The sequence below is a fragment of the Echeneis naucrates genome, chromosome 10 (assembly GCF_900963305.1).
Source record: "Echeneis naucrates chromosome 10, fEcheNa1.1, whole genome shotgun sequence".
Lineage (NCBI taxonomy): Eukaryota > Metazoa > Chordata > Actinopteri > Carangiformes > Echeneidae > Echeneis > Echeneis naucrates.
The window spans coordinates 10,264,176-10,291,768 of NC_042520.1; the positions used below are offsets into that span (position 1 = coordinate 10,264,176).

The 27,593-nt window shown below is 41.4% G+C and overlaps 5 protein-coding genes across 8 annotated transcripts; 2 read left to right on the plus strand and 3 right to left on the minus strand.

Moving 5' to 3' along the window:
• Positions 1-462: 462 nt before the first annotated feature.
• On the minus strand, positions 463-4,164 carry LOC115050103 (seipin-like). 3 transcript variants are annotated; one of them, XM_029512837.1, is made up of 10 exons: positions 4,108-4,158; positions 3,199-3,454; positions 3,014-3,092; positions 2,771-2,914; positions 2,612-2,647; positions 2,208-2,342; positions 1,996-2,093; positions 1,439-1,556; positions 1,182-1,263; positions 463-1,040 (listed from the first exon to the last, which is right to left on the minus strand). In XM_029512837.1, exons 2-10 carry the CDS (start codon positions 3,447-3,449, stop codon positions 895-897), a joined length of 1,089 nt encoding a protein of 362 aa, XP_029368697.1. In that variant the 5' UTR covers positions 3,450-3,454; positions 4,108-4,158; the 3' UTR covers positions 463-894. The 3 variants fall into 3 exon arrangements, with proteins under 3 accessions (XP_029368697.1, XP_029368698.1, XP_029368699.1); XM_029512838.1 differs by lacking the exon at positions 2,612-2,647 and having other exon boundaries at positions 463-1,061; XM_029512839.1 differs by lacking the exon at positions 3,199-3,454 and having other exon boundaries at positions 463-1,061; positions 2,771-3,092; positions 4,108-4,164.
• A 1,246-nt stretch (positions 4,165-5,410) lies between these two features.
• rnaseh2c (ribonuclease H2, subunit C) lies at positions 5,411-7,484 on the plus strand. Its single transcript, XM_029511788.1, has 5 exons — positions 5,411-5,457; positions 5,896-6,050; positions 6,234-6,346; positions 6,557-6,676; positions 7,241-7,484. The coding sequence occupies exons 2-5, from the start codon at positions 5,897-5,899 to the stop codon at positions 7,262-7,264; spliced, it is 411 nt and encodes a 136-aa protein (XP_029367648.1). The 5' UTR covers positions 5,411-5,457; position 5,896; the 3' UTR covers positions 7,265-7,484.
• On the minus strand, positions 7,200-13,635 carry zbtb3 (zinc finger and BTB domain containing 3). Of its 2 annotated transcripts, XM_029511786.1 has the most exons (4): positions 13,340-13,635; positions 13,087-13,250; positions 11,435-12,270; positions 7,200-10,448 (listed from the first exon to the last, which is right to left on the minus strand). In XM_029511786.1, exons 3-4 carry the CDS (start codon positions 12,265-12,267, stop codon positions 9,404-9,406), a joined length of 1,878 nt encoding a protein of 625 aa, XP_029367646.1. In that variant the 5' UTR covers positions 12,268-12,270; positions 13,087-13,250; positions 13,340-13,635; the 3' UTR covers positions 7,200-9,403. The 2 variants fall into 2 exon arrangements, with proteins under 2 accessions (XP_029367646.1, XP_029367645.1); XM_029511785.1 differs by having other exon boundaries at positions 13,087-13,635.
• Positions 13,636-13,652: 17 nt separating this feature from the next.
• trpt1 (tRNA phosphotransferase 1) lies at positions 13,653-16,626 on the plus strand. Its single transcript, XM_029511787.1, has 7 exons — positions 13,653-13,862; positions 13,997-14,078; positions 14,412-14,581; positions 15,573-15,750; positions 15,836-15,892; positions 15,984-16,094; positions 16,176-16,626. Exons 1-7 carry the CDS (start codon positions 13,806-13,808, stop codon positions 16,196-16,198), a joined length of 678 nt encoding a protein of 225 aa, XP_029367647.1. The 5' UTR covers positions 13,653-13,805; the 3' UTR covers positions 16,199-16,626.
• fermt3b (FERM domain containing kindlin 3b) lies at positions 16,377-26,829 on the minus strand. Its single transcript, XM_029511784.1, has 15 exons — positions 26,663-26,829; positions 25,921-26,045; positions 25,032-25,265; positions 22,511-22,627; positions 22,045-22,213; positions 21,629-21,731; positions 21,411-21,518; positions 21,050-21,184; positions 20,684-20,730; positions 20,333-20,457; positions 19,887-19,993; positions 19,516-19,737; positions 19,071-19,195; positions 18,671-18,812; positions 16,377-17,699 (listed from the first exon to the last, which is right to left on the minus strand). Exons 2-15 carry the CDS (start codon positions 26,042-26,044, stop codon positions 17,520-17,522), a joined length of 1,938 nt encoding a protein of 645 aa, XP_029367644.1. The 5' UTR covers position 26,045; positions 26,663-26,829; the 3' UTR covers positions 16,377-17,519.
• Positions 26,830-27,593: the final 764 nt, after the last annotated feature.

Consider the following 27,593-nt stretch of genomic DNA (forward strand, 5'->3'; position numbering starts at 1 on the left):
AATATGTGTGTCAGGAAATGCATTTACAGGTTTGCAGCACTCTAACAAAGCCTCACAATGTTCCTAAGCTTGCTTAAAAGGACACATGAAATCCGACTTACCTTACCGGTATCTTGCACCTGTTGGTTTCCAGTGTCAGAAAGCTCTCTGCTCACCAGTGAGTAACATCTCTTCCACTGTCTCTGTTGATGTGGCATGTTTTGCATGAAGTGACGTCATTAGGTTTCCAAAGCTTTATGAAGAGCTGGCCAGCTCGAGCTACAAAGACATCTAGGAATGATATCTGCCTGCATGAAATTCAGTTTGACTTCCTCCCATCAAATATGAGTGTGTACTTCATGGTTTAATGGTTTTAATACATACTAACATACAGAAAAAACGTATGAAGTCACAAAAAGAGTAAAATACGACATGATCAAATAAATTTAAAAAATGTCAGTTATTACCAACAAATTTGATTTTATTCAGCTTGTTGACAGTAACAGATGATTGATCACTTTTTGAGTCGTTCCCACAGCTTTTTCATGACACCAATTTTGTTAAAACAAGACAAATAAGACATAGGCCAAGTGTCCGTTGCAATCATTCAGACCAAAGCAACAACCAGTCACAAAACCGACTCCATCACTTTATCAGACTGCAATGAGAAGTGGTGTTTTGAATAAAATTTTAATTAGGTGAAAACTAGGCCCATAAAAGAAAACCTTTGATATCTGTGTTGTATCGTACATCATCATTTCACTGTCATTGTTGTTATTAACATGCCTGTTTAATCAGAGTACACTTATTTAACATTGAACGATTAACGAGTCAAGTTAGGGCTACCGTGCCAGTTTGTTTAAAATGACTCATATCATGTAATTCAGAACCTCAATCTTTACTTTGTTAATGTCCTCAGGGTGCCTCTGACTCATTCATTTCAACATGACCAAGGGTATATCTGCTCTGAAGCTCTGTGCCGTTGCCAAAGTGCAAATGGGGCCTCTCCCAGCTCAGATTTGTGGGGGTTATCTGGAGGGGACCCAGCAGCTCTGCAGTACCTGTCAAATTATTTGTTTCTGCTGTCAAACACACCACAACACACCCAGGTTTGTTAGTACCATTGACTGCTGCTAATAGCTCAAAAAACATTTGATTAGATTGTGTTGCTTTGCTCGTGTGTCAGTGTTATTTCATTGTACCCGCAGAAATATCTTTTTCATCCTCTTGATCAGTGTTGTTCGCATTCCTTTCCCTCGCCGACACTGGCCCATCTGCCCGGAGCTGTAAACAACAAGGAAAACAAGAACTAAGAGGCACTCGAGTCTGCGCTACAACACTTGCAGGGATTGTGGCAATAATTCCCAGTTGGGTAAAGAGAAACTATTGAGAGGCAGCTTGAGTCAGAATACTGTGTAAAAGTTCAATGCTGTGTGCAGTTATAGGCCTATCGTCTCGCCTCGTCTGGTTTCCATCCCACCCTCATGTAGCTGAGGACGAAGACGACGCTGAGGAAGATGAAGTTACTGGAAACGCCCACCAGGGCTGATGAAACAGGGAAGTAGAACAACAAGTATCTGATGAAAGGACACAGAGAGAAATACAGAAAATGTCACAATGGTATTACAGTTGCTTTATCTCACTTTCACCTCCACAATAATTTCCTGTAGTTACCAGCAACACACTTAGAATACATCTGAACATTTTAAACCTAACCCTGGCCCGAACGTAGTTGGATGTTTTCCATTTAAGAAAGAGTAAAAGTTACTGAAGACAGAAAAAGGTTTATTGAAGCTACTGCTCATCCTCCACAAAATCATTTTTCAGTCTGTCTCTCTTACCTATTGTAACCAGAGCATGATGAAAACCTGATGTTTAACAAGATAAGTAAAACAAGTTTTCCGTCATAAGGTCAGTTGAATATAAATGAATATGAATCAAAATATGTGCAGTTTTCAGTTCAGCTGTTAAAATTCCTGCCTAGGTAAAGGGATGTGCAGTGAGAGTGATGCCCACCTGATGCCAGTGAAGTGAGCGTGAACAAACAGCTGGGATGAGTAAATCTGAACCTTGTTGGACAAGATCTCGATGACGGCTGTGACTGAGGGAGAGTACTGAACATGAAGAAAAACAGTGGGTAGATTAAAAAAAAAAAAAGAAGATCCGACTGCTCTGCTTCTCAGGCACACACACACACACACACACACACAACGCAGTGTACTACTCACAGGGTCATCTGTGTAGTCAGGGAAGAGGTCCACCTCCAGGATTTGTTTCTGCTCAATGGCTCCGCTAACGAAGGCTGGGAAGAAAAGCAGAGTTCCCAGAGTCCTCAGCAGGTCTGAGCGGTACCGCAGCATACTCTGACCACAGAACGAGAGCACAGTCAACAAAGTTGCACGTTACAACACACACATTTTCTGATCATTCAGTGTCTTCAGTAACTAAACTTGATGGTCATACGAATTGCACATCTGAATTCACCATACCAGTCTCTGTTTTACACATTCATCATTCATCCCATCATCTCATTGCAGTGGAGCTCTGCAGCAAGCATAAGCAATTCTAATCTGCATCTGACCAAGTTATGTGATTAAGAGGTTATTGTGCGTCAGCACTGTAGGCTACTCACAAAGCGAGAGCTGGAGGTGGAGAGCAGTTGGCTTGCCTGAGAAACACACAGCAATGCCAAACAGTGAATCACTGGAATTTGCAGGAACTTGTAAGAAAGCTGTACTTGATTGAGCACACGAGGCCAACCAGCAAGTCAGTAAAGCTCAGTGGAACTCACAGAGCGAGCAGAAGAAACAATTCGTCCTCCATCCCGAGAAAAACAGGTTGTCTTGATCATGAACATCCCCAGCTCCTGATTGGTTGGCGACTCAGGCATCTCTAGCTGCAGAGAAATCTGATAGGCCTGGCCAAATGTCAGCACCTGAATATACAGTTTAAGAAAATGACGCCCAGCTATGAATGAACATTTACAGTGACAGAAACACAGATTAAACATGTGGAGAGCTACACAGATACATACATGTTTCTTGTTCCTCATGAGAGAGACATTCGCCACTGGATAAGAGCACAAAAATGAGGAAGGAGACTCACAGTCTGTTCTGCAGAAAAAAATGAGAATAAATATGAATATGGTTGAAAACAAGAAAGCGAAAATAAAACAAACAGAAACTTCTTGATGTGTTGGTCAGCCTTTGACATACACACCTGTAGTAATAGTGCACAGGTGTTGAAAATGCTGCTCTGGGCATGTAAGCGTAGTAGAAGCTCCCGTATAAAAAGGTAGCAAGCCAGAGGAGCAGCAAGATGACAGAGAGCGCCACACAGCCCTGTAAGACTCTCTTACGGGCATTTGACATCATTGTAACAATTAATTCCCGCAGCGTCAGACATGTCCGACCGATGAGGACTGACAGTTCCCTGTCAGCTTGTGAAGCCACAGGACTTTCTTGAGCCATAAAATCTGAAAATGCAACAGTGAAGACAATGCTCTTTTTCTGAAAGCAGCTACGAAATAAACCTTAAATTCAGGCTTGAAAAATAATAGTGAGACATCATTGGCATGTTTTAAAAGATGATCGAATAAATGCCTTTAAAAAGAGCACACTGATTTTTTTTTTACGTTTTTTTTTTACTTTAGTTTTAAGTTATTTGGTCCCCATCTTCTTCTAAAAAAGCCCCACTGTGCACTTGAAACCATCACATGGGGTTCAAGATACAAGTCACTACATTCATAACACTGAGAGGAAAAACCGCTGAGTCCAATCTCAGTCACAAGAAGAAGCCTTTCACATGAGATGACCCCAAACTGTGTCATTGGTCAACCGCTCCTCTGAATGTATTACGTGTGCTTAGAAGCAACGATTTGCTGTTTGTTGGAGGAGCAAAGGCATTTGTCAGTGGCCCTTACTAACTTACTTACTTATGTTTAATTTGTGATAATGATGTGTCATTAAAAGAAGGAAGTTATGACACGGTCAGGTCTCAAACAACATGGAGATTTTTAAATAACAAGTTATACTGCCAGACTATTAGAGCGTGGAAGATAAAGCAATTCGCTTCATATTTAGTTGAAAACATCAAGAAAAAAGTCAACTATTTAGTTTTGGAACTCACCTCCAATATCAGTTGGCCAACGAGGAGCTGTTGAAATCACTTCTGCTTTCCCTGGAGTGCCCTGGATTACAGCGCCTTCATGAAACGGTGAAACAGAAAACAACAGAGAAGAAAAAAAAGCGATCATTGGACAGGATTCAGTCCATCCCACTCAAGCAGAGACGCTGCTGCCAACTTGAACAGAGTTCTTGGTTTTGAACAGGACACTGACAGCTGGATGGCAGCTTGAGGATTTGACTTAATCCTTTAAAAATATTTACCAAACAACCACACGACACTATTATACCATGTCCCCAAATGACATACGGCCAAACCATGTTGTTTATATCCGAAACCCACCCCCAAACACTTCAGGAACTTAAGGCTGTAGGTATGACATCGTAACTCTTTGGAGGAAAATAACTCCAGCTTATGTCCATCATTAAACTGCATTATAATAAAACTAGAGGAACTATTATATAATCTTAATATAATAAAACTTGATGCTTCTATCTATGACAATGTTGCTTAATAACTTTATCTCAGGACAGAACAATCTAACCCATCTTCCTGCAGAGGGATCTGTCAGCAGAAGGATCTGTCTGTAGAAGGATCTGTCTGCAGAAGGATCTGTCAGCAGAAGAATCTGTCAGCAGAAGGATCTGTTAGCAGAAGGATCTGTCTGCAGAGGGATCTGTCAGCAGAAGAATCTGTCTGCAGAGGGATCTGTCTGTAGAAGGATCTGTCTGCAGAAGGATCTGTCTGCAGAGGGATCTGTCTGTAGAAGGATCTGTCGGCAGAAGGATCTGTCTGCAGAAGGATCTGTCTGCAGAAGGATCTGTCTGCAGAAGGATCTGTCAGCAGAAGAATCTGTCAGCAGAAGGATCTGTTAGCAGAAGGATCTGTTAGCAGAAGGATCTGTCTGCAGAGGGATCTGTCTGCAGAGGGATCTGTTAGCAGAAGGATCTGTCTGCAGAGGGATCTGTCTGTAGAAGGATCTGTCTGCAGAAGGATCTGTCAGCAGAAGAATCTGTCTGCAGAGGGATCTGTCTGTAGAAGGATCTGTCTGCAGAAGGATCTGTCTGCAGAAGGATCTGTTAGCATCCTGCAGGAGGCCAGTGTGACCGTATCTGCCTTCAGCCCGCAGCACTGCAGGCAGCAGCCTGCGTTTTAACACCTCACAACACATCTAATGTGAAAACTCTGACAGTAAAGTGAATAAAAGTCAGCAGTCTCCTCGACAGGAGGCGGCTTCCCGCGGATGGACAGAAAAAAACCGCCAAACTTTCCTCCAGCGTCGAAGAAGACGCACTTCCGCCTCATCGTCACCGCCCAGAAACAGCGACTGTCGGAGCTCTGCAGGATCACAAGGTTGGCCCATAAATGCTTGAATCTTTGTAAACATCGTTAATAATGTTTGTGAGGAACTGGGAAAACATCGCAGTGTAACTGTTGGGTTGTGTTGTTTACCGTGCACTGTGAGTTGTCATGAACGGATACAGACTCAACACAAATACTATTGATTGTGTACATGTTTTACCTGCGTGTGCTGTGGAGCTGTGACTTTTTACCATGAAAATTATATATAAGAATAAAAAGAGGAAACTTTAATTCCTGTGGTATGGTACAATACAGTACAAAGTAACAATTGGATATTAAGGCAATGCAAATGTTAACAGTGAAACAGTTAGATGTGATGCACCCAAGGAATAAAAGGAAAAAGTACAGCCTGGGGAAATACATTAAAATGCCACTGAAACTGCCTCAGAGTGGAGTTTAATGTCTTGTTCTTTGTGTCTCTGGTCACAGGATGTCTTCTAACAGCAGTGTCACTCATGTGTGTGTGTCATCGGTGAGTGTGGCACAGCGAGCGCCGCTGCATCTCATGCCCTGTGAAATAGAGCACAATGGGCCTGCCCAGGTTTCACAGTACTTCACTGCTACAATGAAAGAGTGTAAATATGGTAAACCCAGAATATGTTTCATCTTTTAGCTTTGCAAAGCATCTCTTTCACAAGAGTGAAGCCAATTGTTACCAGACAAATTTGCAGTAAATGGAGCACGGTGGTGGAGACAAAAACCCAAAGAGAAATAATGACACTGGTGAGGCTCTTATTACCTTCCTCTGTGCTTTTCTCCCATTTCAGAGAAGACGGTGTCCTTCAGAGGACGTGGGCTGAAGGGGCAGGAGCTCAGCTGTCCAGAGGGCTACACTGGCCTGGTGCTGAAAGAGACCAACAAGTCCGGCTCTGACCAAGAGGCAAGCGCCACAGACTACTTAAATGTCATCTGTGTCGGTCAAACGTGTCAAAGCGGTGACTCAGGCACTCCAGGGCTTTTAATTTCTGTTGTTTGCTGCAGGGGTTGGATTGGTTGCTTTCATTCTCATAAATCATAAAACATGTCCACAGTTGTCCAAACCTTTTCACACAGCAGTACAGATACATGACGCGTCTGTGTGTGTGTCCAGGACAGGACAGTACAGGTGTCCTCTGTGTTTGACAAACTGACCTACTGGAACCTGGAGACTCCTCCAAACTCTGATGATAGTGTTGTCAAGGCAATGGATTGGCCCAAGCTGGCTGAAGCGGTGAGTTATTTTTATTTATGTATTTTTTGTAGATGCTAATTTAAGAGCGTGTCCATTATTCAGTGTATAAGAATTAAATGGACAGCTGTTTGTCCTGCTGAACAGAATGCGATTGGGATAATTTACATGCTGGTGGGAGGAGTCCATATTTTACCTGCCAAATCTTCATTACTTATTTTCTAATGAGATAGTTGGAGCATTATCCAGCAAACCGATAGACTAAAACAATATGATCAAAGCAGTAAACTTTTCACAGACGCATGTGCTATTACAGCGTTAAAAATTCTTACAGATTATGTCCCTGTACATCCAAATAATCTGACCCATTGATATAATATAGTTCAATTAAAGATGGATTTCTGGTAAGCAGATCAACTGTTGGAGCAGTATTACAGCAGAAAATCTTTTTTGTTATTTGTCTGCAGTTTCAACAAATTTTGACAGACAATTATATTTACAACAGTATTTAAGATGAATATTTGGGTGGAAATAAAAAGAGACAGAGGCAGACAGATTTGTGGTTGTTGACATTGTTTTATATGCTGATATTGTGTGTCTTTACAGATCCATGGGCCAGTAGAAGACTGAAAACACACCCAACTACCTGTTTAAAAGAAGCCAGACTGAAGTCACTTCTGCTGCTTCGACAAAATGTACAAATTGCTGGTTATTGGCCACAATGATGCGACAGAAGAAATGCTAATCTGTTCAGTGTTACCAGTAAGCATTATATGAAATGTTTATATTTTTGTATGTTCTTTCATAGTTAAATAAAGAAAAGCGACAACAACCTGTGCATTGTCGGATTCATTGAAACATTACAACATCTACACATTGTCTTAACAGTTTGTATTCACATGATACCATTCACATTTCCTACCGTAAAACTCAACTCTCAGCTTTAAGTCTGCAGTTTGGTAACACTGATGCTAATGTATTTCATCAGACCAACTTCCAACACTGTCAAATGATATAGAAAGATAAATTCCAAAGTTTTAAAAAGTAATTGAGGCACATGTAAAGAGAAAACAGAATTACTGAATGTCTTAATTGTGCTCATAATTTATACTCAGTCAACAGGGGAACCACTACAGAACAACGAAAAGCAAACTCCCTAAAAGTCACTCCTTGACTCCCTGCATCCTACGAGAGAATGTATGCTCTGATATTCAACTCCATTTTTCGTTCCTTCAATGATTTCTGGAAAAAAATTAGGACAAAACATCCATCTGTTCACTATGCTTGTCAGTTTGCTGTTTGCAGTTTGTGAGTTTCCTTACTTCACATGCGATTACATTTACTTAGCATTCAGGCACTAATTAGTTTGTAGAGCTGCCACTCTGATATCACTTGTCGGTCGTCTCATTTAGTAATATTCCTAATCAAAGAATGATTAAGAAACAAGGAACATTACAGACCATAAATCATCTATGATTTCCTTCTTGGTTAAACAGACTAAAATACATTTCTGTTGACAGTGTATGGAAAAGCTCTTTTTATATTTTCATATTTTGTAAGTAGGAAAATGGCACAATCTGATCATATTGCTACAATGTCTGTAGATATTGGTTACCAAAGTGAACAACTCTACATGCCACTACATTTACAATGAGTTAAACATTACTAGCAGACTGAAAAGTCAGCTATAAAAATAAAACCGTTAAAATTAAAAACACCTTTCCTTTCTTTTTCTGTTTTGAAATTGGCAGAACAAACAGTAGGTGTAGGTAGGTGTCACAGACATCATCTCCTGATTCACTCTTTTTCCAATAATAGAGTTGTGACCATTTTTATACTCATACAAATGCATAAATAAAAGATTTAGATTTTAAAACAGTACAAAGCCTAACTGTGAAACACATTAAAGTTTACAAAGAGTGACACAATAGTACATGGTCTGTATTAGTTACTGTATTTCTGCCCTTACAGTGTAGGGATCTAAGTGTTGAAGAATGGACAGCCAAGGCGTCTGGAGGGTTTTTACAAAAGTAAAAGTATTAGATAATATTTGGATAAATTTGGCTAGATGCTTTGAGTTGAGAAGTGACACAACTAGTTGCAAATGCACAACTGTCTTTTTAATAGAAAGTCAGCTTTTTGAGATTACTTTATAATTTTATTCATTTGGTTACATTTTTAGCTTTCAAGAAACTGGTATCTGCCTCATCCTGTTTAAATCTGTTGGTATTTTAAGTATGGAGTTTGAAGGCAGGCAAATTTTTTTACAAGCTACAAATTATAAATTAGGACTCCTTACTTGGCCCCTTTGATTATCCCATCGACGGTTTATGTTTTCACTTTGTCTGTGTGACCTGATTCTGTCACGCTTTGTGGAGCGGATAAGGGATGAGTCAAAGAAGAACCAATCAAATTTGGGTGCAGATTCAGTTGAACTGTTGGGTCCGATTATCTTTTTCCTTGACAATCTGAGATATATTTTGGCACTTTCATTAATGCCTCAAGAAATTGATTTAAAAGGCCTATTTATGGTAATAACACATGAAACTGCATTACACACAGTTGTATGTATTATTACTACTTGTGTGGTGTGACATGGTCTGGTCACTGCAGAGGTATCTAATATACTGAAATGCACTGTATTTTGTAAAATAATTAGTAATTGCAGCCTCACTTGATTTAGGTTGATGGTGCAAATAGAATCCGGACAAACTGGATGTCTCATTATGTGTGTTAAAGTAGAGAAAAAAAACAATATGCCTGTTGGCGTTAGCTAAGAGGTGGCGGTGGCTGTGGTGGCAGGGAGGACTCCAGGTCAGCCTTGTTGCGTTTAGCTGGCAGCGTGTGGTCATGAGCTTTGCGAATGTGCCGGTACAGGTCGCCCGATTGTGTGTAGCTGCGATAGCAGTAGCGGCACTCATAAGGGCGTTCCCGTGTGTGCACAATGGCGTGACGCCTAAGTGTGTACGTGCATGAAAAAGTCTTCCCACAGACGCCACATGTGGGGACGTCCTCCACAAAGTTCCCCATAGAGTCCTGGAAGTCTTGGAAATAGGCAGGAGGATCTGAATGCTGCTGAGCTGTGGATGGAGAAACTAAGGAGACGGCGTAGGAGGATGTTTCTTGGGAGGAAGCAGCGGCACCAGAGGAGGAAGAGGAGGGGGAGAGAGGGAAAGAGTAGTCATGGGAGGTCATCTGTGAGAGACCTTGTGGATGAGAATGAGGAAATTGGGGGCTACTGAACCTTTCTTGCTGGATGTCATCTTCAAAGTCATCCTCCAATTCCATTGTTGGTTCTCTATCCCTCCTTTTCTCTTTCACCTCCTCCGGTTCTTCATCAGATATAACAATAGCCTCCACTTTGACTTTTACATTCTCTCTATCATTATTGTCTGTCCTCACACTGCTCACATTTCTGGTGGTAGGTGAATCTCCTAGATCCTCTTCAGGGCTTTTAAGAGTTTGTGTGTGAAAGTCAGAGCATTGGTTTTGGAGTGACACGGCACTGTAGATTCGGATTTGAGGAGGTGCATGCTGAATTGGCGAGTATGTTGGGTTGGTTTGCAGGTGTGAGGTGGGTGCTACAGTTTTACTTAACATGGCCAACTGTTGTCCTCTGCCTAACGTACGTCTGCTGTCACTTTCTGAGTCTTTCTTTACAGAGTCATTGTCCCGGGTCAGCTGTGGTAAGTCCTGATGGGGGCTGAGTGAGAGGCTGGGTTCTGAGAGAGAACCCACTGAATAACCAGCAGTCTGACTTGGAGGGACCAGGGAGGGAAAAGATGAGGAAGAGGGCTGCTGCTTGGTGCTGTGGCTGGTCAAAGAGAGAAAAAAAACGGAGGAAAAAAACTATTTTTTCAGTGACAACAGTAATGCCAATCAATGATAGAGCAGCATGGACATAAGCATCTCATTAAATGTGGAAGGAGTACATCTTCGAAGGTAAATACTTTACAATGCCCCCTGACAGGGAGAATTAAAGCAACTATTTGGCTCTGGCTGGCTAGATAAAATAAAACAAGACAGGTAATGTTTTATGTTCAGGATTGTAACAAATTTGAAAAAATTCTGAGCTCAGTGTTGGAGATTTTTAAAGAGCTTGCTGGATATGGGATTGTTGATCAACCTAAACCAGCCTCAATAAGCAACATGTCCCATATTACCTCACATCAAACGAAATAAGGAGTGGTTTTGAAAACGGGGCATTATTGTTAACAACAAATGTGGTCTAAAGAAATTTCCTCATATATGAAAAACATGAGGGCAGCATAGATATTAGTGCTGTTGCCCCACAACAAGAATTGTCTCCCACTGTCCAACGATGTGAATGTTTGGGTTAATTGGTGACTCTAAATTGTCCGTAGGTCTGATAGTGAGTGGTTGTTTGTCTCTGTCTGTCTCTGATTGCGGTTTGAACATGAACTTATTTTTTACCAAGTCTTTGATGCGTTGAATAAATGCATGAACATATGTATATGTAGTTTAATAATGTTGGCTACCTGTTGAGTATGTATTGAATTGAATTTTAAATAAACTCTTTATAATCAATATGATTACCTTACTACACAGGCAGACAGACATGTTTTATATTACACTCATGGAATTCCAATAGCTCTTGTAGTTTGCACTCTACCTGTACAGTAGTAAACTGAATGTGCAGATTATTCATATTTGACCCTTGAAATTTTTTAAATATTTTTCAGCCAGTATTTTTTTCTTTTCAACATGAATTGTGATTGCTGTGTTGATTTTCTTACATTGCCCTGTTTAAACCATTACGAATTTACAACACACTCATACCTGTATGTCTCTGTGGTACTGCAAGGGCTACCAAGTGCCGACCGCTCCCCCTGACGTCCAGTCGCCAACTTAGTGTGACCTCCAAATGTGTGGGGAGCCTGGCCAGAGTTAGGGCCCTGCAACAGGTCTCTGCCTGGGGGCAGAGGAGATGCATCCATGCCTGGTTGGGTGGTATCTGCCAGGTCAGGGCTCAGAGGAGTGTGAACTCGTGCCTCTGATGACTCCCCAACAGTCCTCTGCTCAGAGTTCACAGACTCCAACTGCCTTCTCTCAGCCACTACAGACACCGTTGAAAATGGCACTGCTGTAGCAACAGGATTTATGTTCTCTCTTGCCATGGTCGCTGCAGGTTGACCTCCACTGTCACCACTACTTTCTCTGCCCATTTCTATTGGCTTCCTCAAACCAGCACCCTCCTCAGAACGAGTACTGTCTGCCTCAGCCAGAGGCCCTCGTCTCTGCAGTCGTCTTTTGCAAACCCTCACCACCTCGTTCATGTGCAGAAAGCTTGCTGCAGCCAGTATATCCTCCACTGGGGGGGACTCTCCCAGCTGGAGCACGCCTTCATAAATAAAATCCAGGAGCAAGCCAAAGGCAGCAGCTGTGACAATGTCACTGTCAAGTGTAACACAGCTGTTGGTGCTGTTTCCCCCATTAGCCCCCGGAGAGTCCGAGTAAAACATGTGAAAGAAAGGCGAGCAGGAGGCCAAAACAGCCCTGTGAGCCAAGAAATGGGACGTGCCCACCAGGACGGTGCAGTCACAGAGAAAGCCCCGCTGGCGCTGGGAACGCAGAGCTGACAGCAGCTGCTGGGAATGCTTGGGGAACTCCATCACCTGTATGATGAGGTCAAAAAAGGAGACAACAAATAACATAAAAAAGCCCATCCCATTTCCAACTGAAAGTAACATTGTACATTCATGTATGTTTAATGTCTTTCATTTTAATAAGCTTAAAAACAAAGAAGAAGCAGTGTGTAAAAATGCACTACACTGAAGCCTCAGGTTGGTGTTACAGACAATTCTGTTTTCCTCATTTTTCATTTTAAATTCTTCTCAGCTTCTTGCTGTTGAATTTGTGACTGGAGATGGGAGATTTACTAAGGGCTAAACAAATCCGTACCACAGTGTAGATAGTTACAGGTCAATGCCCTGCAGCAGTGAACCGGGCTCACACCAGAAACCACGGCATTTTCAGGTGAAATTAGGCACGAAAACCGCCATACGCCCGAAATGTGAAGCGGAAAACCTTCCAACATGGCAACCCTATGATGCCGCCACCTCAGCCTGGATTCCTGCCTTGTTTTTTACGCATCGGAATAAATAAATCGATCATTGTAGCATACCATCGCTTCACCTCTGGTTGTGTTTCTGTATAAGAAACTACTGACACGTTGTTTCTGTGTCTCGGTGGATTCATTTTTGGGACCGTGAACTTATGTCAACATTTGAAATCATGAACTATAAACTCGGAACTAGTTCATTTTGAAATGAACTGAAATTTGAGCTAGCTCTTGCCATGTGTGAACTTTGGTAACGCTGCCTACGTCCATGTGTTTAGCATGAGCAGATATTGTGCAACAGTGAACATTTGGAGACAAGTTGTAAAATGAAAACTTCATTTAGCCATCAAGAACAAAACAGTATACTCACGGAAAGCCCGTCAGTTTCTCTTTAAACGCTGTTTATTGACATCTGAGTTTCCGGTTGACCATCCTCCACCGAATCTAAAAGTACGTTTCCATGGTGACCTGTCTGAATTCCTCTGACCACAGCTCACTGTCGTCTACGACCCGATCACATCTGACCATGTACCGCTACACACCAACGAGCAGGGGGAGACAAGAAGTAAAAACAAAACAACAACAAAGCCTTCAAGGTGTCATAGAAACAGTGTCCCAAATACCGAGAAGAAAAACAAGCAGGTAGCTCTTCCCCAATGCTAACAGCAGTTAGCCAAGTTAGCTCCAGCTCTTTGAAAGGTTCAGTCCGGGGGGCGGCGGTGATCAGCTCTGTGAGCTTCAGCTACAAACACAGCCTGAAATACAAAACCCCGAGTCTCATCCGAGGCACACCAGACTTCGCTAACGCAGGGAAGATGTTCCTATCAGCACCTGGCGGCTGCCTGAGGGTTTTCCTCCCTGACACAGCGGCTTTTCCTCTGTGGTGGCTGCTCGCCGCGGCTCCGCTCGCCCCGCTACACCGCCGCCTAGAAGCGGAGAACGCGAACAGACAGGAAGTGGGAGCAGACGAGAGTTTGTAAACAGCAGCGGTGTGCTCAACACAGAGCAGATCTCCTTTAACCTTTGCCTTTATTCAACTCACCAACAGCTCCAGGCCATGAGCTAAAAGACCGAGCCGCTTGCGTTGAAATGGACAGTGAGAGAGGAGGAAGAGGAGGAAGAGGAAGAAGGAGGAATCACAGAGAGGTGAGATTGGAGCTCCAGGAGTATTTTTCTCTGCTAGTTCCAAAATTGATTCGTGACCCATACCATGATTGCCATTCAAGGCAATTGACTGACTGACTATGGCTGACTCTGACAGTGTCTATCAATCCTACCAGGACAGAGATGTCCGCCTTTCTAAATCCATATCTTATGCTCTTCGCCATGGAGCCAACCAAATGGGTCTGCAAATGGGTTCAGGTGAGTTTCCCCACTCTGATCTAGATAACAAAAGTGTCTCTTTACTGACATTGTCACAGCAGTTTCCCAGTTTGTTGTTCACTGCGCTTGCTGAAAGTTGGAGACAATATCTATTCCTCCAGTGATCACCTTTCAATGCCCATTCATAGATTTTGGCCATATACCTTTTGGATTGGATTTTCTGGTCTGGTGTTATGTTCAGAGGGCATTCTGTTTAGAAATAAATGTTACAAAATGCTGGTAAATCTAAATGTATTCTTTGCAGTGGAAAGATATGGATTGAAAAGAGTAAAGACTTTGGAAATGGGATCATAGCATCTCTCATCCCCGCAGATGGCTTTGTATTTGTGGAGGAACTCCTGGCTCACTCGCAGTTCTGCTCATACTCATTGGAGGATATCGAGAGAGCTGTGGCCACAAATGACAAGCAGCGCTTCAAACTCTGTCCCCACCCAGAAGATGGACGTCTGCAGATTAGAGCCAATCAGGGTCACACAGTGCAGGTATACAGAGAGATATATGGTAGATGATGTGCCTGTATTCCCACGGACACCTATGAATGACTCTGAGAGGGGAATATTTGGTTTGATCAGCAAACCAGAATGCAAGGATTCTTAATATTAACCCCTTTAACCAGAATTTACCCCTTGAATTTATCCCGATATTTAATATATTGCTTTTGGATAGAACAGGCTTTCTACTCTCTAAACTTACTAACACAAGACATCTACAACGTCTTAGTTACTTCATTCATCTTCTACTGCTTATCCGTTTCTGTGTCGCAGTGACCTGTCCAGCTCACACTGGGCGAGGGCAAAATACAAAAATACACCCTGGACAAGTTGCCAGTCCATTGCAGGGCCAACATTTAGAAACAGACAGAGACGATCAACCACTCAAACTCACACTCAGACCTACGGACACTTTAGAGTCACCAGTTAACGGAAACATGTATGTCTTTGGACCGTCGGAGGAAACATGTGCAAGCACTTGGAGAGCATGCAAACTCTGCACAGAATCCTGCAACTTTCTTATTGTGAGGCAACAGCGCTAACCAATATGCTGCTGTGTTTCCTCTCTACAACATCTCTGTCAGGGAAACATTGCATAATTTTTTCTCCAGCGACACAAACTGTCTTTTTTCTCTATAAATTGGAGAATACTGGTCCCAACTCTGGTGTCAAACTGGAAATTGATTTGATGTTTACTTTCCTTGGTTTTGTGTTTTTTGTTTTTTTTTTCTACATGAATTGTTGAGAAAGGCATCATTTATAAAGGCTGACATGTTAGTTGAGGGTAGATAACCACTTACTGGTGTCAATCCAGCCCTCAGTTTTTCTCCTCATATTGCCCTAATTATTCAAAATATCTTCAGGACTAGTTCAACAAAAACACTGTCAGTTCAACAGAAGCCTGTGTATGAATCCTATTGTGTTTCAAGTTCAGTATATGCTCAAAATGTTGTGATAATACTCGTTCCATTGTTGCGATCAGGTAAGGGATTTGGAGCTGAGACCGGTCTTGCCGGGGTCTCCAGACTGCCCGGCAGAGGCTGTTCATGGCTCCTACCTGTCCAAATGGCGCTCCATTCAGCAGCATGGCCTGAGCCGCATGAAGAGGACACACATCCACCTGGCATCAGGTCTCCCAGGGGACCAAGGTGTCATCAGTGGTAAGCTGTTTGTGTATGTATGAAAGAGAAACACAAACACGTCTGCTGAACATTAAATGAAAGAAGTATTTCATTTTCCCACCAGGCATGAGGAGAGATTGTGATCTAGCTGTCTTTGTTGATGTGCCCAAAGCTCTAGCTGGTAACTTAAGCCACTATTGACCGTTTCTCTGCACACTCAACTCTGTCCATATGTTTAGACATGAACCTTTCTGAAATGTTTTCTTTTGCAGATGGAATTGAGTTCTTCTGGTCCGAGAACGGTGTGCTGCTAACTTCGGGCAACGCAGAAGGAAAACTTCTTCCAAAATACTTCAGCCGAGCCTTAAGACTAAGACCTACAAGTAAGAACTAATAGTGTGAACAGACTGACTTTAGACTTTGTTTTAAAAGTTCACTGAGGCCAGTCTTGTCCTGTGTTTCAGGGAGCATCCTGCCACTGCAATAGCAGCAATGATTGGCCACTGGACACAGAAAGACTAGTCCAGCTGTGCTAGCAAGACATGATTCGACATGATCCCTTGGTAATGTTTGTTTTTTGGCAAGAATGTCCTTTTGATTATGCTCTGGGAAGTAATTAGAGAGTACATCAGGAATTCATTCCTAAAACGGATTTATTTGAAAAACTTGTTATTATTGGAAGGATTAGTGCAAAGGAAACCTACTTTATTTATATATTTATATAATTCAGCTAGTTTTAACTGGCAATTGTCAATTGTTATTTATGAGAGGTTTTGTTTTCTCTTTTCAAAGTTGGCAATAAATAAGCTTGTTTGACTGCCAAGACAATTTCACCAAGCAGCTGCTAAATATACATAATTGTTAAAAATAGACACAATGACATAAAAAAAAAAAAAAACTAGGAATTTAAATAAAGGAACACTTCAAGCCATATGAAGGTGTGGTGAGTCACATGACTAAGTCCGGGAAAATGGAGGATGCAGACACTGTGGTTTTAGTTAACCAACTGCCCTAACAGTTTCTTATGGAGATACGGGCACACACGTACACAATGTGAGAAGAGCTTCCTGTGTAAGAAAAAACAGATGTCACCACCATATGTAACCACCCCAAGGAGTGAAGATAAGAGAGATTGAAAATATGCTAAATTTATTTGAATAAATGTTAATTTCATTATTTTTTGGTAAACATTTCATTCATATGGATTTCAGCCCTTGCAATAATGTGCCTGCTTCTAACCAAAGTTGAAGTGCAGCTCTGGGCACAGTAAGGCATTGTTTCTCGAAAATACTGTTCTGAGTCTGTATAGGGAGAGAAACAATGAAAAGACTCCTGTCCTGTTGATGATGAACCAGAGGACCAGCGGTTTGGTCCAGCAGCAGTCCATCCTTGCAAAAATTCAACAGAAGGGCTACTAAAGTCTTGAGCATCTGAAGTCTTCCAATTTTTGATGTATCTTACAAATATAAGTGTGTGAGGGGAAGAAATGCTAGATAGGAACTTAAATGGATCAAAAAGGCTGGTGTGTACATGTGTCCGTGAAGGTTCTCAGTCATCCAGGCCATCTTAGTCTTGGAGTGTTTAGTAGGAAGCAACTGGACTTCTTAATCTTGTATAAAAACGTTTCACCTCTCATCCAAAAGGTTTCTTCAGTTCTTCAGACATTCAGAACTGAACATCAGAACTTTTGGATGAGAGGCGAAACATCTTCAAACAGTTGCTTCCTACTAAACACTGTAAAACATAATGTCCTGTTCCACGTGGTCTTCCATTGTTGAGACACTGAGTGTCTGATGTGTACATCTGCTTCAGAGAGCTTCATGACCACCAGTCAGCTTGTGGAAGAGTTCTTCATTGAGTACGTCGCTCTTCTCACGACTGCGTGTCGACATGAAAATGTAGCCTCCAATAAACTCGTGAACAATTTTGCAGTCAGCAGTCACGCAGCTAAAAGCAATGTTGACATTGCCTTCAAATTCAATGGCCATCTGGAGGAATCAGAAACACACAGATAAAAAGGTGAAGTAATCTATTTTAAGATAAGTGCTTAGTAGTTTTAATATAATAGGCATGAGAAATGTGTGTCAGTGAAATTTTTCACAGAGACAATGCTGATGACACAAAAGGCCTTGGTCACAGAGGATGGGAGGAATATAACGTCCTGGGTGTCAATAATCCATAAGACAAATGTAAGCTTTACCCATTGAAGCTGTTTGCAGGATTGTGAATTGAAGTCCAACCTGATTTGCACTGGACCTGTTACAAGAACTTCTGGCGTTTTTTGACCATTGTATGTTTGTCTCATGGAAGCTGTGTGACAGTAGCATTAACCAAGGTTGGTGTTTTCTGAGTGCCCTTTTGGTTCATAATGCCTAAAGAATTTTATTGGGACAGCGCAGGTTGGATGTTTGATTTTGTGTCTTAACTTGGTAACGTGCAGGGATTTTTTGCAACTTTGGAACATGCACTGATGATGAAAGTACAAGCAGGGACAAACCAGCTCAACCAATGAAGGAGAAAAAGCACTACTTTCAAACTGAATTGTGTATTTCAGTGCCCGTGCTGGAGCAGCACCACAACAGGCTCATGATCCTCACAGAAATGCAACCCATGTGAAATTTGACCTGGCACACACACTAGTCACAGTTTGGAGTCCTGATTTTAATGAGGTCACTTCTCTTACACCCATTTCAGCAGTTTTATGGCTGATGACGCTGCTAGCCTTGGTTTGAGACATTTTTGACTGCATCTGAAATTATATCTTAATTGTAGTTTTCCAAAGTTTTAATTGGGTCAGTTTGACCTGTTTGACTTTTAGTTACATTTTAACAACAGTGTACAGCCAAAGAGTTTGTGTATCTCATGAGATGAGAAATACGCCCACTGAAATAATTCAACAACATATGTCGAATTTGAACTGTCCTTCCTGACAGAACCCGGCTCATAGAAAGAGTCTGACCTGCCGTATGTCCCAGTTGACGTTCCATTGCTTCATGTTGTTGTAGCGCCATGTTTTAACCACGTCACCCACCCCCAAATCGATGCGGATCAGGCGGTTTGGAGCGATGCCCAGCACCTCATCTTTCCGGCTTCCCTTGAATCTGTTGGTCAAAAACATAATTAAGCTTCTATTTTCCACTCTCGACATATTTACAGTACTTGTTCAGGAGACTGTGGAATTCCTGTTTTGGATTTCATCCAAAATTCCTTGTGTTTACCAGATCTGTATATATTACCAGTTATACTGACAGGTAAAAATCTTTTCCCATTTTTTATGTTTTGACAGAATAGGTATAAATTGATGCAAAATGTTGTTCAATGAATTTTTGAAAAGCTTTAAAGTAATCTTAAAACTTAACCTGACAACGATGTATGAGAGGCCGAAGTCTGGCAGGGCCTGCCAGACCTGGATGAAGCGCATCACTGCATCAGTCAGCGAGAGCTGAGCCACGTTTTGGTATGCGTCCAGAATACGAGGGGTCAGCTGGAGGAACAAGCACAGGGTAAGAGTCAGGTGTAATTAAATGTTGTTGGCTTCGGTACAAATGGCATGATGGTTTCAGTTCCAGAAATATTCACTCAGCTTAATTCACTCTACTGTCGTTTATAAAAATGATGTAACTTTATATTATATATAATCGTAATGAGGTAATTTTCTTCAGTAATTCAGCTCATTGGTTAATCTCATATGCAGTTTACACCTACGAAACTAGAGATTGGTGTGTTGTCTGAAAATATGAGAAACACATCTGGTGTTCCAATCTTTGTTTTCTGTCTGTGTGCCAGTTCCACCTCTTCCTGTACCTGTTTGGCTTTGTACTTCTTATGGTAGCGAGGTGATACCAGACTGTGGGTATTGATGCTTTCATCATTTGCAGGTGCGTTGCCATGGGAACTGGAGTTGGTCTTTTGCATTGCCAGGAAGGAGTGGATGCTCTGTATTTCACTCTGATAACTGTTGTCTGCGAGGCTCTTGCCTTTGGAGGCCAGCCGACATCCAGCCATCCACTGAGCATACTGCTGCTCCTGGAGGGCAAGAGACAAAGACGCAGCAGATTAAAAATAGAGCGAGGCTCATCAGAGATGTGAGATAGCGAGAAAAAGACAAATTGAGCTGGAGATATTGATGACAGCCTGACATTGAAAAATTGAGGAGAGACAGTATGCGGCCTCACATTTTCACAGCGCAAATAGACCTCATTCATGCCCTCAGGTGCAGGAATTAGGAGTCTGATGAGGAACTTCTGGGCGGCCATGTTAACATCTGGAGCCACTTCACATCCTGTAAGGAAGATGAATTTCAAACCATCATGTGATACTGAAATGTAACAGTCACGAAGCTGACTCAGAGATTAAAAGAGCGATGTGAACAGTTAGTCTTCCATAACAAGCGTTCATGGACATCGCCCAGGTCCACTGAGTCACAGCGTTGCTTTATACTCCAGTGTGTGGAAACATCTGAACAGTGATGATGTTACACATGTTAAGCAATTACTACCACTTCATTGGCGACTAATTTGCATATAGTTAACTTTTTTTTTTTTTTTACATTTTATTAACACATTATCGGTAATATAATAGGAAAATATAATAATGAAAATGACAATGTTATACTCAGTACCTTTGAGATTTATCTGTTGAATGGGCTCTCCAATGCTTTCCTCTTTGCTCTTGAAATAAGAAATGGAGGTATCCTGGAATTTAAACCAGTATTGCTTGTACCCCTTCAGTGTCAGTCTCTTTGGCCTAAAACAAATGAAAAGTGTTTCCACCTTGAGCATGGTAGAAAAAAGAAAAAATGCTAATACAGTCTATGGTCTTGTCTTTCAGTACATGTGCTTTTCTAGTGAATGTATTAAATCTAGCAGCAGATATTTCTGCTATGTAGCAGATATTATATATGTTCATGTGACCATAAAGAAATCATGAGATGTTTCAAAGTATTACTGTGTGGTTGGAAATGAAATCTCACCTGAATATTTTCAGATAATCATTGAGTTCTGGTGCAGTCATGTTTTCCTACATGAAAGACCAATGTTTTTTCAGTTAATGGATGAATGACAGCATTTTGTTTTCCTGGTTATTTTTTGCTTCTTTTTAAAAAAATATGAAATCACTTTTTAGCTTTTATCACACTAGTTTGAGATAGATATCTTCCGGGTTTTTAACACAACTGTTAAATTGTTTTAGAAGTGCTTTGAAGAAGCCATCTCTCCCAAATCTTTTCCACCATTTGTGTTGACCTCAAGCTTGCAGCTTCTGTCGACTACTTCAGCCATGAAAATGTTTAACAGTTAAGAAAAGTAAGTGCGTGGGAGCATGGATACATATTTCTGACCAGCATCTCAGATGCAGAGCTGCTCTCTCCCTCCATCTTGACTTCCAGGGACTGCAGGGCTGACTCCAGGTCGTCCATGGCTGCACTGGAGCTCAGCATTTGAGGCTCTGACTGAGAAACCTTACTAATGTGGTACTAAAAAAAAAAAAAGAGAGAAGTCTGCCAATTTGAATAATTTATATATAAATCAATCAGCTATAAAACGGAACCAAACAGCACATTCATAGAAGAATAGTATATATTTAATATGTATGTATATGTATATGTATGATTATGTCCCACTTCCTTCAGAACATTTTTGATAAAATGTTTCTGTTATTGCTAATCCTTGTGTTTCCTCTTCGTTAGTAATGTTTTCTACCTGTAGAGCTCCGAAGAGCATCATCTCCTCCTCGGTGCAGTCGATGTCCTCCAGCAAGATTGCCCAACGAGCCTGTTCATATAGCTGAGTCAGACGCACAACATCATACTGCAGGGCCGGAGATGAAAGGAAATGAAAAAGTCAAGGTCAAAGACAAATGCTACATAACACACAAATACTCATGCTCTTATCAACACAATATGTGCACGCACACACACCTTTGGCTCAATGTCATAGAAAGTAAAGTATTTGAAGCGAAGCCAGAGTCTGTCATTTTCTTGAATGCCCTGCTGCATCAGACAACGGGATGAATCCAACCACCTGAGTGAAAGACAGTTTAGTTTATTTAGTAAATGTACACGATGCCTGGTGTCAGAGAAATATTTTAAGTAAGTATACCAACACAAATCAGCACGAAACAAAAAAACAAACACACAGAGTAGGTGAAATGTACGTTTATGTACAAACTCTTTAACCTAAATCATTTAATGATATATTATCCATTTGATGTTTGTTTCATTGGGAAGTGCATCAACAGATTATCATTGTCATGTTTTTAAATACACTAATTCTTGTTCACAAACTTACATGTAATTGTTGAGCGTATATGTAGTCTGTGTGTGTGTAGACATACCTGCCGTTGATGTGGGCCTTGTCCACCACGCTGGCTGGGCGGTACTGCTTGGCTATGACTTCAGGGGCAGGGGGAGGCTGAGTAACTGACAGCATCTTGTACACAGCTTCCATCTGCGGTGAGTCAGCAAAGTGAGCTGGCATGCCATTATACAGGCAGGGCCGGGACGCTGCAATGGAAGTGGACAGTCACGTAACATTTTCCAGGGAATTGGTGGCTCACTTTCTGCTTTAAAATGCATATTAGCTGATTCAGAAAACAACAGAATTTTCCCTAGGTGTTATAAAGACAGCAATTCCTTGTAAGAAAGTCAAAGGACAAAGTTAAAATGGACCAATGTAATTGGCAAACTGAACTTTCTTCCATGTATACAGAAGAAGTTTTAAAATGCAAAGCCTTTAAAAATGTTTGCAGACACATCACTTATACGTGTAAATGACGGGACTGGAGAATGAATGAATTGTACCTGAAGAGAGAGGCACCTCCGTCAGATCGTAGATTTCCTCTGTTGAGTCTTTATCTTTCTTCTTCTTTTTCTCCTCTATAGGCCGAAGAAGGGAAAGTTCTTCTGGATGACGGATGTCTGTGGAGGTTCAAGATAGAAGATAAGAAAAGCTTTTATGATCCTTTAAAGAGGGATAATTGTTTGACACAGTAGTTCAATCTACATAGATAGCAATATATATATTTACATATAGATGAAAAGATAGAAGAAAAAGGCAAGAAATTAGAAAAACACATGAACAATATGTAATTAAATATATATATACATTATGAACAGCTGCTCCTTTGCATTGAGAGGAGACAGTTGAGGTGGTTCGTGCATCTGGTAAGGATGTCCAGCTGGGAGGAGGCCCCGGGGCAGACCGAGGACCAGATGGAGAGATTATATCTCCACTCCGGCCTGGGAACGCCTCGGGATCCCCCAGTGAGAGCTGGTGGATGTGGTCGGGGAAAGGAAAGTGTAGGGCTCCCTGCTGAAGTTGATACCTCCGCAACCCTTGCTCTGCCTACCTGAGAAGTTCATCTGGTTTATAAGCTCTTTTCTTTTTTTTGACAATTTCTGAATTTCAGGAAATCAGTTGCACAATCCTAACATCTGCACTTTGGGGGTATCCCTCTTAACTTAGGGCAGCAGGATAAAATTATTTGAATTAATTATTAAACTGGCGTTGGGGGAATAAATACTCTATCTCATCTGGATTCTGAATGGACATAGTTTGAGCCATTTTGACAAAGTTAAGATTCTTTCACTAGGTGGTTTACCTGCGACCCTAAACACTCACATGATAGCACGACAGGTCAATGGCTTTCAAGACCACCTCCAAGGTGAGCACTCTACAAGAGGTTAACCCTCTCGAGTCGACGGACACGCTGACGCATCCAAACCACATGACCACTTTTAGACAACGTAGCAGCAAGACGGAGCATTCGTTCCATTTTTGTGTGGACTTCAAACTATACCAGTTATATATAAGTTGTGCCTTTCTATGCGGACTTTGCATGTTCTCCCCCTGCCTGCGTGGGTTTCCTCCCACCAAAGACGTCATGTTTGGGTTAACTGGTGACTCTAAATCGTCTGTAGCTCTGAGTGTGAGTGTGAGTGGTTGTCGGTCGCTGTCTGTCTCTGTGTGTTGGCCCTGTGATGGACTGATGACCTGTCCAGGGTGTACCCTGCCCTGGCCCAGTGTGAGCTGGGATTGGCTCCAGCACCTGCTGCAATGCAGAAACAGATAAGTGGTAGCAGTGCTTCTGCTCGAGGGTTCGTGCCAAGTCCAAATGCGGTGCAACTTTACTTGCTCTGACTTCAACTAAAACAGTCCTGGTCTTCTTTGTTCAGATCACACCATGTCCGGCTGCCTGTCTTCATAGAAAATGTTCTAAATGACTCACTCATCCTCTTTAGAAATGAAGCCTGAGTCTCACTATGTACACACACTTAATGAGCTCATCCTCTGACCCTTTCTTATCACCAGGAAGACTCTGTGGCACAGTGGTAGTATTTCTGGATCCAGGTCAGAATGCTGTGTATTCAAAACATGTCATGATCAATACTCCTGAGTTTACAGGGAAGCTTTTTGGGGGGGAAGTCATTGTTCTAACATTGTTGATTTGAAAATAAAGGATGCACTAGTGTGCATCTTTTGCTTCTCTTTACTTAGTGAGAACTTCAAACTTCGAAAAGAGACACAAAATCTCTATTTAGTATTATACTGTTTGGAAATCTACTCTGAGAGAAAGGGAAAATTTTATTTCTCACTTGCAAAAGAAATCCACAGTTTTTTGTTGACAAAATAGTAAATATTATCACAGGAAGCGCACCTATTTTTATCATCTGTCTGTTCTTTAGTGCAGGTGTTTCCTTTGCTCTTATCCATAATGGGTTTAACTAAATATTATCTGTCTGTTGCTGCTCTTCAGGTCTGATTTACCAGCTCCATGGTAAATTTGATGCATGTCAGACATTTCTTTATCTTTAGTTTTGCTCCCCTTGAAGCTACTTTTCTACTGACAGATTTTTATTATTTCCCATCTGCCTGCTGCCTTTTCAAACATTTCCAGTACACTGTTCCCTCCTGGGGATTTCTGGCAAGGAATTGATACCAAGAAGTGCCAAAATTAGACAAACTGATTGCATTAAGCAGTTGGCAAAGGTCTTATCTTCTGGTAGTGATGTGGGTGTGGGTGCATCCAATTAAAGTACAACATATTAAAGAGAGATTTTCACATTGTGAAGAGTAATTAAGTTATGAATAGCTATTACACTGCAAGTGTTTACAATCACTAAGAAGGCGGAGGGAGATGAATAAGAAAAGGAACCCATACTGATGAAAGAAAATCCATTTAACCCCCATTTTGAATTTTAAAGTTAAGCATTGAAAAAACTATTAATTAGAATAATTGTTTTGAGAAAGCATATAGTTTTTTTTGTTATATGCCTTAAAAGTGTGTAAAGAAAGAAAGAAAGAAAGAAAGAAAACGATTACTGAGCATTCTGCAGATGTGCATCACAGTCTGGAAGACAGGGCTGGAATAGCAGGCATGGAGCCTCAATGTGATGCCGTTGGGCAGCCCCAGTTTCAGCGGCTTGTGCTGTGGCATGAAGTGCAGCCGGGCATCAGCATGGATGCCATATTTCTCCAGACTCCAGGCTGTCCGCAGCAGCCAGCACTGCTTCTGCTCCCACCACAGTGCATGGTCTGACCAATCACGCTTGATCTCTGCAGAGGACAGGCCCCAAACAGATGTCACCAAAAACTATTATCATTTATCTAATACAATGATGTGTGAAACCTGTTGCTGACTTTTTCAATCACACAGCAAAAGCTCACAAATTCACAGTTTACATCAGGAAAAAATAAACTATAATACATACCGTTATGGCAAGAAAAATTAATAATTTCTCTGCAATAATCAAAGTCATCAAACATCTACTATTTACAATTGCATTTACATAAAATAATAAAGATTAAAGATCAGGTTCACAAAGACATTTGATTGCCTCTGTGAAATGCATTTTACAAGTGATATTTGCTTTTCTTTATTTATCTTTAACTATCTTTATCTTTATTCATCCCAAAAGGGAAACTGCTGTGCTGCACCAGCTACTAGAGCCACATGAATCATAAAAACACTGAGGGACATAGAGGAAATAAAAACTGCAATTAAAGGCTAAAAAAATGACTAAATTAAGCTAAGTATGTTAAAATAATAGAAAATGATGTGAGGGCTGTCCAATGTGCAGTGCTGATAATGTACTACAGTACAGCATTTCCCTTTTGGGAAAAGAGGAGATCACATGCAAATGATGTCAGCGTTTAGTCTGGGACTGAAAGAAAGACCGTGACAAACAGAAGCAGACAGACGATGACCTACGTGTCTTTTCCACCAGCTTGAGGATGACCCCTCCTACATGGAGGTCAGAGGTCACACTAAGACTGACAGGTGGAGTATCAGGCCCCAAGTCCTCCACTGTTACTGACAGGTCCCACGCTGCCATACTGGGAGAAAGAGAGGGTGAAAGAGAGAGAGAGAAATGAAGGAGACAGATCTGACAGAGCAAAGTACCAATGCCGGGAGTGGAGGAGAAAGCAGGAGGGACAAACAGAAAAGATGTGATTGCCATTGCCATGTTGGGTTTGAGGAGCACTTCCTTTTTATGCCTTGAGCTATCACCAAGAACATATACTTCCGCTTTCTGATCCGCCCAGATCATGAACCTTTTCCAGTGCTAATAAACTTATGTCATACGTCTGTATGAAAATATAAACCCATCTTAAAAATATTGTATTTAAGGATTAGCTGTGCTACTGGCCCATGTAACTGTATTATCAGGGACTGATATCACAAATAATGAGGATCAACAGATGACATGTCTGCACCCTGTTTGCCTCTTTTGGAGGTATTAAATCTCCTTATTTTCTTTTCCATTTTCTATAGTTTCTGATATTTGACCACTTAAGATGGCATTTGATAAAGTAATGTGACCTAATAAATGGCGTCAGATCTGCATTTTTAATACAGAAGCCTGACACATACACACTATATCCTAGGTTTCTCGATGCCCTTATGTTTTCTCTCATGCTGTCATGCACACACAAGCTTCAAAATACAGTACCTTCAGTCTCCTCTGTCCAAGGTTTTGAGAGCTGCAGTGTGAAGGACCAGTGTGCCTCCGACAGACCCCTCAACAAGTTTCCAAGGCTTTCTACAAAAGTTTTGTGCAGCAGTTTTAACCTCTCTCAGTTTGGGCGGGTTGTGGTCTGGGCAGATATGCCTGTTCTGCCTCTGTCACTTCTGTCAAGATGGTTCCTTTTTTTTGTCAGTTTCCGCCAGGCGGAAATGTGTAAAGGGCTAAATTTTGACTGACAGGCAGTGTGAGTTGTTCACATGAAGCAGTGTAAATTCATGCATATGCAGTATTGGAGATTAGAAGTGTGTCTATTGACTGGACAGACAACACACATCACTTTTCCTTTTTGTCAATTTAGCACACACACACAAGTCATGGTAGATAAGCAATCACATTTTGTGTTTTTTTCAAGATCTGCTATGTGTTGTGTGTCTGTGTGCGTGTGTGTGTATTTTTGGTGTGTGCTGCTGATTATAGTTTTTATAGATTAGCTTTCAGACTTAAAAATGACAGCTGTTTAATTATAACTTGCAGTTTTAAAAGGTGAGCCACCAAAGTGAATATGATGCAGACACATTGGTTGCATCCTCTGCTTTTTCTGTGCTTCATAATAATGACACCATCGCTCATTAACCCAGAATTTATTAGATGCAGGAAAATAAAAAGCTGTCACTTATTTTTCCCGCAATTAACCAATATATTAATTTCTCTGGCATTTCTTGTAAGCCATGAACCGGTTTCAGCTTTGTCCGCAGACTACGTACAGGGACCGTATTCGTGAATGGAGGAATTTCTGTGGTTCTTGAACGTTGCTTTGGACTCATCCATATCATATCAGTCGGGATTTAGCTGGGTGTGGAATATATATTATTAAAAAAAAGGCAGAAATATTTAAACACATTTAAACACGCAAATC

Excerpts from the sequence above, each read along its gene's own strand:
- zbtb3 (XM_029511786.1), bottom strand. The coding sequence starts at position 12,267 with ATGGAGTTCCCCAAGCATTCCCAGCAGCTGCTGTCAGCTCTGCGTTCC. Across the intron at positions 10,449-11,434 it reads AGTACCACAGAGACATACAG|CCACAGCACCAAGCAGCAGC; the intron begins GTATGAGTGTGT and ends CTCTTTGACCAG.
- rnaseh2c (XM_029511788.1), top strand. The coding sequence starts at position 5,897 with ATGTCTTCTAACAGCAGTGTCACTCATGTGTGTGTGTCATCGGTGAGT. Across the intron at positions 6,347-6,556 it reads AGTCCGGCTCTGACCAAGAG|GACAGGACAGTACAGGTGTC; the intron begins GCAAGCGCCACA and ends GTGTGTGTCCAG. Across the intron at positions 6,677-7,240 it reads GGCCCAAGCTGGCTGAAGCG|ATCCATGGGCCAGTAGAAGA; the intron begins GTGAGTTATTTT and ends GTGTCTTTACAG.
- fermt3b (XM_029511784.1), bottom strand. The coding sequence starts at position 26,044 with ATGGCAGCGTGGGACCTGTCAGTAACAGTGGAGGACTTGGGGCCTGAT. Across the intron at positions 19,738-19,886 it reads TCTATTTGCGCTGTGAAAAT|GAGCAGCAGTATGCTCAGTG; the intron begins GTGAGGCCGCAT and ends CTTGCCCTCCAG. Across the intron at positions 18,813-19,070 it reads CTCTCATACATCGTTGTCAG|ATTCAAGGGAAGCCGGAAAG; the intron begins GTTAAGTTTTAA and ends TTTGACCAACAG.
- trpt1 (XM_029511787.1), top strand. The coding sequence starts at position 13,806 with ATGGACAGTGAGAGAGGAGGAAGAGGAGGAAGAGGAAGAAGGAGGAAT. Across the intron at positions 14,079-14,411 it reads GGGTCTGCAAATGGGTTCAG|ATGGCTTTGTATTTGTGGAG; the intron begins GTGAGTTTCCCC and ends TCATCCCCGCAG. Across the intron at positions 14,582-15,572 it reads ATCAGGGTCACACAGTGCAG|GTAAGGGATTTGGAGCTGAG; the intron begins GTATACAGAGAG and ends TGTTGCGATCAG.
- LOC115050103 (XM_029512837.1), bottom strand. The coding sequence starts at position 3,449 with ATGGCTCAAGAAAGTCCTGTGGCTTCACAAGCTGACAGGGAACTGTCA. Across the intron at positions 2,915-3,013 it reads TCATGAGGAACAAGAAACAT|GTGCTGACATTTGGCCAGGC; the intron begins GTATGTATCTGT and ends CTGTATATTCAG. Across the intron at positions 1,041-1,181 it reads TGAAAAAGATATTTCTGCGG|GTACTGCAGAGCTGCTGGGT; the intron begins GTACAATGAAAT and ends ATAATTTGACAG.